Source organism: Galeopterus variegatus, unplaced genomic scaffold (assembly GCF_000696425.1).
Source record: "Galeopterus variegatus unplaced genomic scaffold, G_variegatus-3.0.2 Scaffold23450, whole genome shotgun sequence".
In the NCBI taxonomy this organism is placed as follows: Eukaryota; Metazoa; Chordata; class Mammalia; order Dermoptera; family Cynocephalidae; genus Galeopterus; species Galeopterus variegatus.
The window spans coordinates 1-10,827 of NW_007749561.1; the positions used below are offsets into that span (position 1 = coordinate 1).

Here is a 10,827-nt window from a genome sequence, read left to right on the forward strand (position 1 = left end):
AAGAAGTTGTATTCTAAAATTCTTAATGCTAATGTCAGTTTAGTAGCATCTTGACTATAAACTTTAAACTTAAACTAGAAAAGTTCTGTTGCCAAGTATCTCAGTTGTACCCATGGGATTTTAATTTATGGTGGTGGCCAAGGGATGACACAGAGAGACCAATGTCATTGAAAGAAGATTTTTTTTACTTATATTTCCTGCAAGGAGGGGGCGTGCCCCTCCATGTGGGGCCACAGAGGGGAAGCACTAGTCTTGGTCAGGAGGTAGAAAGGAGAGAGGGGAGAGCATAGACCAGTCTTTATTGGGGTCTCTGTGGGAAAGGCAGGAAAGGACAGGGTAAACAACTTAGGATTGGCTAGTTTGAATAATTCTAGCCACCTTTCTGGTATAGGGGCTGTCCCATGTGGTTTGGTACCTGGCCCTGGGTGGATTTAGGTTGATTGGGTACCAGGGGAAATATTGGCTAGGTGTGTGAGAGTTAAAGGAGATCATTTCAGAGTATGGGTTCTGGATTGCAGTGATGATGTAATCAACTTTGATATTAGTTTGCCCCTGTAATTAATGGATGTGAAATAGATAAGTACAGAATCTAAGAAAACACAGAAAACCAAGTTATGGGTATAATTCAAATTAAGATAACTAATAATTTAGATCTGGTTATGACAGGATTTGTGGTCTAATTGAATTGTCTCTGATGGACACTTATTTATTTACTGTTTAACTTTTAGCACAAAGAACACAAACCATACCAGACAATGCTGGTATTGGGTAGTCAAAAGCTCACAGAACTGAGGGATTCAATTTGCTGTGTCAGTGACCTCCAGATTGGTGGAGAATTCAGCAACACTCCTGACCAAGCCCCTGAGCACATCAGCAAAGTAAGGTGATTTTTTTCCCCCTCATAAAACAAAAGGAAAAGATAAGGAAATAGTGATTAGTCTAGCAGGCTCATAAACATTCCAGTAAATGCTTTCTTCTTCTATGCGATTTTATCAAGCTACTGCCCTATCTTTTTTCTTCCCTTTATTGTCAGAACTTTTCCAAAGAGGAGGCTATAGTCTGTTTTGATTTCTTCACCTCTCATTTATTTCTCAACCATTCTCTGGATGCTCTTCCTTCTGAGGTAATAGCAGCCACTTAATTGTCTAAGCAATTGGTCTTTTCTATTTTCATGCACCTTGACCTTGCTGTAGCATTTGATTTTGCTGTACCCTTTTGTTTTGAACTCTGTAGGAGTTAAGTCTGTCATAACTGCCCCCAGCAAAAGGTTGGAGTCTACCCGAGAGCCTCAACAGTTAGCACCCATTCTTCACCTTTCACTGCTCATAGAAGGACCTGTCAGTCCAAGGACCAATACCAACAGGGAGATAGCATATGAAGTTGGTCCTTGCTCGTGTTTCCCAGTACGGCGCTCTCAGAACGACAGAAAAACCCTATGTGCCCATTGAATAAGTATGAAAAGGGGCAAAGTGGTAGACTGGCTACCCACAGAGTTTTCGGAAGGGATTGCTTACCTAGTAAAGCAGAAAGGCCTTGTTCCTTCCTTTCCAATGTCAGTGTTGGGCAAGATTGAATTAATTCTTTTACCTGGTGCAACTCTGGCAGAAGTCCCTAGATTTACTGTCTCACTTCAGGAGAGGGGCAGCATCTCCTGTAGATAAATAAAAAGATATTTGGAACAAGTAGAATGGAGATAGAGTTTGGACAAGAACCAACACAGTCTCTGTTTTTGCTGGTTCCCATTCCACCAGGCAGATAAATGTTGGTATAACTTAGGTTTTACGTTAGTTCTTCTTTTTCTTCTTAGGCTGACAATATAAACCCTTTTACAATGGTGATTCCCACATTAGTTTTCCATGCAACTCCTCCTACCTCTTTATACCTTGTGCTTCAGCCACGATGAATTTGCCTGTCTTCCTTAAGTGTACCATACTTTTTCATGCTTCTGAGTGCTTGACCATGGTAGGAAGCCCTTTCCTCCCTCCATCCATCTGGTGGGTTCATACTCATGTTTCCAAGCCCTTCTCAAAACTTACCTATTACACAAAATTTTTCCTGACTATCCTCTCTTTGCCACTCTGGCACCTTTTTGTTTGTTCATTATAGTGCATGTTAGAATATGCTAATAATGTTCGGTATGTGTCTGTGTGCCCCACAGGCTGACTGTGTTCCGGCCTTTCTGGGGACTGGCATGGAGACTAACATCGTGGCTCACACATAGATTACACTGAAATGTTTTTTGAGTTATACTAAAAATGGTTTTAAGATATGTATGTTCTGGCCGGTCCGTGGCTCACTTGGGAGACTGTGGTGCTGATAACACCAAGGCCATGGGTTTGGATCCCTATATACAGATGGCCGGTTAGCTCACTTGGGAGAGCGCGGTGCTGACAACAACAAGTCAAGGGTTATGATCCCCTTACGGTCATCTTTAAAAAAAAAGATATGTATGTTCTTGTATGTTCTGGCTTGCCACCTAAGTGGTTTAGGATAAAAAGTGGAATTTCAAGGCTTTATACAGTCCAGGAAATATGAGATTTATCTTTTCTTTTAAGGAAAAGCAGCAATCTTCTGCAAACCTTTTTAACCCTACCAAGAAATAAAAATTAAAAAATAAGGTGTAACTATAAAGTAATTAGATAATTTAATAAGAAAAATCTGAATTTACCTTCTTCATTCCAACCATGTCGTAATTGCTCAAAGCACTTTGAGTAAGATCTGGGAAATGGTCTTACCTCCTGGAAACCCTGGACAATGTTTTTAACCAGTCTTGGTCAATTTATTGTGTTTGAACATTGGTGCTGATGCCTTCAGAAATTTTCTAAGCAGGAACTAAATGACCCAGTCTTATTTCTTAATTACTTGCACATCGACTGTGATATTGTTTCTGCTTCTTCCATCTACTAAAATAACCTCTTATTATTAAGCACTTACCATGTGCCAAATGTATGAGATCTTTGGAAACAATTATCCCTATTTTACAGATTAGAAAAAGATGTTCAGTAAGCAGTGATGGAGGCTGGATTCAGATCCATGTCATTTCTCCTTCAAAGCCTCACGTTATTTCTTCTTTGCTGTGTTGCTCGCATTATGCCTGGCTTTAGATGTCTCTCCCTATCCTTTTCTTTACTTGGTGAACAGGTGCTGAATGAAACCTTGAGCAATGCTCTGATTAAAATACACCAGCAAGCTTCTAACACATGGACTTTGTGGAATCTTTGTTCAGAAACCTGTTTCGTTTGCTTCCTGGTTCTCTAGCTGTGTTTTAGAAAGGTGAATGCATATAAATAAGTGAGATTTTGCTGACGCTAACTTTTTTTGGCCCTCAGAAAGATTTCAATTTCATTGATCGTTTGTATTTTATGACTTTTTTTTTTTTTTTTTTAAGTTCTATCTTGGAAAATTTCAAACATACAGACAAGAAAGAGAATAGTATAATGAATGGGTACTCATTACCCACCTTCAGCAATTCTGTGTTTTGCCAGAATTGTTTCATCTGTTCTCCACATGCCATTGTCACACCAAACAAAATTGAAAATAAGTCCTTGAGTTCTAATGCTTTTAGACAGGAATATATTTAGATGTATCCCACTGACAATCATGGAGCAAATTAGGGAGTTGCAGCTCTTGTAGCTGAGGAAATGAGAATCTATTCCAACCAATAAGCAGGACCTTCGAACTTTTGAATAAAATACTTTCTTTGATTAATTTTCTTTGTGATAGGACTAGGAGTCTTGGGCCAGTGTATTTAAATCTTTCTCAAAACCTTATGTCTAGGGCCGGCCCGGTGGCGCACTGCTATAGTGCGCCGCTTGGGAAGCGCGGCGGCGCTCCCACCGAGGGTTCGGATCCCACGTGCAGACCGTTTCCCGCTCACTGGCTGAGCGAGGCACGGGAGCAACACCGAGGGCTGCGATCCCGTTGCCGGTCCCGGTCCGGTACGGGGGCGACACTGAGGGTTGCGATCCGTTGCCGGACACGGAAAAAGACAAAAAAAAAAAAAAAAACCTTATGTCTAAAATATAATATATTTTGCTAATGTCTGTTTTTGGACTATAATAGCTCAAGAATGGATTGCATTATAAAACAAACATATAATATCAGTGCAAGTTTTTGGTTTTTTTGTAAATAGTTTCCTCATGTTTTAATGTTTGATCTTTCTACTCTTTTTGCTCAAATTAGTTATCTTTCTTTGTTAATAATCTGCTAAGGGTCTTTCTTAGAGGAATTCTAATAAAATACTTCACACATGTATTTATTCTGTTACTTATTATAAAGGTTTGGTAAAAGAAAAATGGTAACATAAATTTAAGTTGTGATGATTTCCTTAACCAAGTTTCTCCAGCATTTCCCTCACAGCACATCCTAGGAATGTTTCTCAAGTTCTAATATAGCTGATTTGAATATCTGTGAGAAAGTAAGTGACTATTAGATGCCTAAAATTATATATAAATAATGACTTTGTTCAAATGACCAGGCTAGTTATCGACAGTTACTTTCTAAAATGGGTAAAGTAACAGCAGACTCTTAGGTTACATTAGATTAATAACTGAAGTAACTTCTTACACTAGTTTTTCCATGTTAGTTGGTGATTCCCTCCCTTTAGAACTTGGTCAGTTCAACTAGCTGATATACTGACAAAATAGGGAAACTAGTTAGTGATAATCTCCGGTTATTGTTGAAAATGAAAATTCGTTGCTATTGAGATTACACACATCTTCTATGCTGTGTGCATCATTTATACACTGAGGTAAGTGAAGATTATTAATGGATGACTTATGATTTAGGGGGAAAACATTTTCTTTTAGAGTTCATCTTGTAATTAATAATTGTGCCAAAAGGCATTGTTTAAATTACTTAAGATGAAGTTCTGTAGAAGTGTTTTGTAATGAATACAATTTTATATAAACTAAATTTTGTTTTGTTTTCAAAATAATGTATTCTTTCAGAACTTTTATTTTGGACCCTGGCTTTCATCTTTGAGGATTTAGAAGTATATTAAGTGTCAGATTTTGTTTTGTAGCAGCCAAGCACGGCATTAGGTACATTTTATCTTTTATCTCCACAACAACCTGTGAGGAAGACAATGGCTTTACTCATACATTACATGAGGAAACAGACGGTCAGTGAGATTTAGTGACCAGTCCAAGGGGAAACAGCACGGCCAGTCTTGCAAGAGTGTCTGAGGCAAGGCAAGATGATCTGTAAATGGGTGAATGAAGAAAATTAAAAAGGAAAAATAGGAGAGAAATGATAATATTAAGATAAAGTTATTTTAATACCTAAACTTATATATCTTTTATAGATCATAAATTGCTTTTGGGGCCGACCCCATGGTGCACTCGGGAAAGTGCGGCGCTGGGAGCCCAGCGGCGCTCCCGCCGCGTGTTCGGATCCTATATAGGGATGGCTGGTGCACTCACTGGCTGAGCGCGGTGCGGCGTCACCAAGCCAAGGGTTGCGATCCCCTTACCGGTCACGAAAAAAACAAACAAACAAAAAAATAAATAAATAAATTGCTTTTGATTCTCACCACAGTCCTGTAAGAGATACTATGGCAGATATTGTAATTCTCATTTTACAGGTGGGGAAACTGAGGTCTGAGGCGAGATTGTTACATTCCCAGAGTCATAAAGCTAGTAAGTGGTAGGTTAAGGAAAAGAACACCGGTCGTTGAAGCATATGGTGAAGGAGAATTGAGAACAGAGTGGTTTTCAATTCTGGTTGCATGTTTTTCCTAGAGAGCTTTGGAAAAATACTGATACGTAGTCCACTTCCTCAAAGATTCTTATTTAATGAGTCTGAGGTGAATCTTAGTCTTTGGTGTTTTTGTGATTCTATTATGCAGTCAGGATTAAGAGCAACCTTTTTGATGAAAAATTATTGTAAAATAGAAGTTAAGAAACCTAAGGGTTCAGACCAGTTGTGCAACTATTATGGTACCAGGGGCAAGATTGCTTGAGTAAGAATAGAAATTCACATTCTGTTTGCCTAAGAGCTGCTGAAAATATAGAGAGAGGATTTTTGTAAAAACACATTAAAAATACAAAAAAAAAAAAAAATGCCAGAGAAACATAACTCAATGATCATTGTTATCACTGGGGGAACATCAATGATATGACTTCGTTTAGTTTTTACTTCTAGTATCCAAAATAACTGTCAGTGCTATGTATGCATATAATAAAATAATATTGAAGCTTGATTTCTTTTTATTATTATTTTTTTAAAGATGACCAACAAGGGGATCCTAACCCCTGACTTGGTGTTGTCAGCACCGTGCTCTCCCAAGTAAGCTAACTGGCCATCCTTACACAGGGATCTGAACCCACGGCCTTGGTGTTTTCAACACCACACCCTCCCGAGTGAGCCACAATCCAGTCCTTGAAGTTTGATTTCTAATTGAGTTCCTTTCATGAATCTCAGGAGAATATATAAATTTAAATCAAAACTAGTGATATTTTCTAGTAATACTTAGAGCAATTTCATAATCGTTAATAATAGGCTTTCTCTCAATATCATCTGTTTTCTTGTAGGACCTATACAAATCAGCCTTCTTTTATTTTGAAGGAACATTTTACAATGATAAAAGATATCCAGAATGTAGAGATTTGAGCAGGTATAGTTTCCAAAAATCTTCTCAAAGTCTTTCTTATTTCTAGTTCTCAAAAATAGTGGTATTTCCACCAATTCTTTTATTGGTCTGTTTATTTTTTTATTATTATTATGAATATTCATGAGATACAAATCTTCTCTGTATCATTACAATTTTAGTATATACATTGCCAAAGCAAGCACTCTTTTATTGGTCTGTTAAGTATCTTTGCCAAGGAAGTTTTACAAATCTTGTATTGAGCATTACATGCGTCTAAAAAAATTAAATCCCACTAGAACATTTTATTAATCCGTCTTCATATTTAAGTGATAGTGGTGAATTAATCTTTCACTGTTTTCTTCTGCTTGTCTAATATATACTGTTATTTGTCCTGGGTGAATGGATGTATGCATATATTATGTTCCTTAAGTACATATGAAAAATCCATATCTAATATTTTAATGAGACCATACTCTTATCATGAGTGTCCTAGCAATTAGAGTATACCTGTAAATTTTTTCTGAATGCTTATATCAATTCTCTTTCATTATAGCGATTTTTTATTTATATTCTAATGTAACAGTTCTCATACTTGTTGGTCTTAGCTCTCCTTTATAGTGTAAATAATTGAGGGCCCCAAAGAGCTAATGCTTATGTGAGTTATCGCTATCAATATTTACCATATTGGACATTGAAACTAAGGAATATTTAAAATATTAAGTAATCTTATTGCATGTCAGCATTTTTGTGAAAAATACCTATTTTTCAAAATAAAATTGTGAGAATAGCATTGTTATACATTTTCTATTCAAGCTGAAGTGATACACATCATGTAACCTCCAGAAAACTGCTCAATTACTTATGAGAGGCTAAGAGGTGAAAAGGGCAGAAAATCTTAGTATCATTGTGAAGATAATTTTGACCTCAGGGACCACACTTAGAGAACTGCTGCTCTAATTATATGAAGGAAAGTTAGGTGTTCCTAATTCCAACATGTGTCAGCCACTGTGGTCTTCATCTCAAGATGAAGTTAATTGGGTGAGCCAGGTTATGTGAAATACTACAGTCACAAACCCTTTTCTTTAATTTTTAAGTTTTTGTGGAGCAATGATATATTCTTGCCTTTTTCCCCCCTTCAGAACTATCATTGAGTGGTCAGAGGCCCGTGATAGAGGCTATGGCAAGTTTCAGACTGCTAGAATGGAAGATTTCACCTTCAATGACTTGTATATTAAACTGGGTTTTCCTTACTTATACTGTCACCAGGGTGACTGTGAACATGTTGTTGTCATTACTGACATAAGGTAGGTGGCAGCACTCAGAACATTTTGTTATTCTGCTTTTCTTCTGTTTACCTAATAGTATAAAAAGCACAGATAGTTTTGTTGTTTTGTTTTGTTGGCTGCCCAGTACAGGGATTGAACCCTGGATCTTGGTGTTATCAGCACCATGCTCTAACCAACTGAGCTAACCAGCCAGCCCCTCACAGATAGTTTTTAAAAAATTATAAGAGGAATTAAAGTAATGCATCTTGGCTTGGGAACAGCAAAAATAAGTGTCTGCTTTCCATGCATTGAACAACTCTTTGCATCCATTTGCATCCTCTATTGTTCATTTTTTGGAAAATTTAAAAATCCTTTACTATTTATTCGATCTGTAAATACTTTTTAAAATATCCCCTTTGTATATTAAACAGCTGTAATTCAAGTAGTAGGCATCTATTTTGTATAACATACAGGCCCTTTGTTTTGCACATTTGCAGTTATATTTTTAGGTTTCTTTTTGCCAAAATCTGAAGGAGAGAAAAGGTAACTGGGGGAAGAGAGGAGTAATTCCAGTATTTGACAAAGGTGAAGTCTTAATGCTTTGATAAAGATTTATATTGGGAAGGAGCTGTAATAGTCTGAAATGAGATTTGGGATTTGTTATACGTTTCATATAGCTGATATCTCTATTCTTCATGAATAAGGCTATTCATTTCCTCTTATTTAGGAAATCTTAGTTTAAGAAGGACCAATATGTAGAAATACACCCTACTTTATTGCTAGTTTGAGGCTTTCTGAGAGACCATTTTTTTCTGTAAGAAAATTGGTAACTGAGGGCCGGCCCAGTGGCGCACTGCTACAGTGCGCTGCTTGGGAAGCGCAGCGGCGCTCCCGCCAAGGGTTCGGATCCCACATACAGACCGTTCCCGCTCACTGGCTGAGCGAGGTGCAGGAGCAAACGCCGAGGGTTGCGATCCCGTTGCCGGTCACAAAAAAAAAAAAAAAAGAAAGAAAGAAAATTGGTAACTGAATTAGTGATAGGTACATTGAAAATTAAGCAGATGTGAACAGGAGAGAATTAGTAGCTGGAAAACAAAATGTTATACAATAAAAGGAATGTGTAGTCAGTTGTGGGGCCTTTGTGGAAGTAGTATTAATTCGTCATAATTTAAACATTAAATATCTATTTAACCAAAGGTTATATAGTAGAGGGGTTTTCAGAAACTTCATGGAAAAATTCATATTATCTTTTAATTTCATTTTTTCACAAACTTTTTGAAGTACCTTCATAGTTCTATAGAGGGAAGTTGAGCTGAATTCTAAAGAAACTGTTAAGAATGGAAAACAGCTGCCCTTAGGGAAGAATAGCAAGGCAAGAGCCAGGAGAGCTTCTAAACCTCAGATTTATGTGACTATTATATTAAATAGTACTTGATAGTATTTAATGTCTTTGATAATGTCATTAAAATTTTATATAAGTTATTCTGCCTGCTTTTCCACTCAAATGAGGGGGAATGTGCCTGCTTCATAATAAATATAAGATGGAAGACAATCCACTATTCTCTGATGGCCTTGTTTCTTGTAGTTTAGGCATATTGCTGTAAACTGTCATTCCGGGGCTGAAGTATAAAACGTGGCCCTTAAACTCAAGGCAGCATCTTGATGCAGTGGTCAGCAAAAGAAACAATGATGTTTCAATGCTAGAGAAAAAGCAACTAACACTTAAGAGAGAGCAATGTGGGACTTTGCTGAGAACTCATTTTCTTTTTACAGGTGGATTTAATCATTCTGTGTCATTCCACAGTACCAACTATCAAAAGTTTAATCGCTTTCTAATGGCGAAGTTTAATACATTGCTACCCTTTACTGAAAAAATAAAAACAAAAAAATCGAATTTTAGAATTTTCAGGGACCTTTAGAGTAATCCTGTTCAGTCCTTTCATTTTTCAGATGAGGAATCTGAGCCTTCATGTTTTTAGGTGTTTACCTGAGCCATGTAGCTGATGAGTGGCAGAGTGGAGACTAACTTCCACTTATAATTTCTTAAAAGTTCCATGATTCTGGTACCTAAAACCAAGATCCTACTAATTCATACTACCAGGAGCCAGATATGGATTTTAATAAAGGGGACAATAAATAAAGATAAAATATCACTGAGTAGCCTTGCCCAAACTATGTTCCATAAAAAGGAACTAGTGTCAAGAAAGCAAGGATTAAGAAATGCTGCCAGTTCCCTTTTAGAGGATCACAGTGCACATGACCATAAATGGATTTGGGAGGTCTTATGGGAAAGAAAACGTTGTTCAATCCACAAATGCTCTTTTGGAGAAAGTATCTTATAAAACACCATTTGGTCAAACCTGACGTAAAAAATCAGTGTACCTAAATCTTCTGTAAGCAAAAATTGGAAAATATGTCTTCTGTGTTCCTAATGTTGAGGTACAGATATATTTAATTCTTTACAGATCATAAAAATATACACTTTAATATCTTCATTTATTTTCTCATGTACAAAAGGCTTGTGCATCATGATGACTGCTTGGATAAGACACTTTATCCCCTTCTTATAAAGAAGCACTGGCTATGGACCAGAAAATGTTTTGTTTGTAAAATGTACACAGCTAGGTGAGTGATACTTTTTTTTTTTTTTGAGAAGTATTGGTTTTCAAAGTTCAATATTTTTGTATTTCAGTTTTCTATTTTCGATCTAAGGACTTGGATTTCGGGTTGTAAATAGTATGAAGAGTTTTTAGTAGGGAAGTGCCGCAAAATCAGTTTAGTGGGTTAAAACTAGTATTTTTAAGCATCTGTAGTTTACAAAATTAGCTTCACCCCACAGCTTTTCTTCAGTGAGAAAACATCACAGCATATTGCATAGAGTAAAGTCAAAATATGGTTTTATAAAGTTTTTGCTTTATGTGATTCTGCATGTTTACATTATAAAGTGTTTCTTACTGTGAGTCAGAGTCA

General features: G+C 36.9%; 1 protein-coding gene across 1 annotated transcript; it reads left to right on the forward strand.

Annotated features, from left to right (window-relative positions):
* Window positions 1–728: 728 nt before the first annotated feature.
* LOC103583484 (snRNA-activating protein complex subunit 3-like) lies at window positions 729–10,495 on the forward strand (the record flags this gene model as incomplete). The annotated part of the gene is made up of 4 exons (XM_008564782.1): window positions 729–878; window positions 6,534–6,616; window positions 7,732–7,896; window positions 10,375–10,495. Coding segments are annotated over 4 exons (510 nt in total), but the record flags the coding sequence as incomplete, so codon positions are not given.
* Window positions 10,496–10,827: the final 332 nt, after the last annotated feature.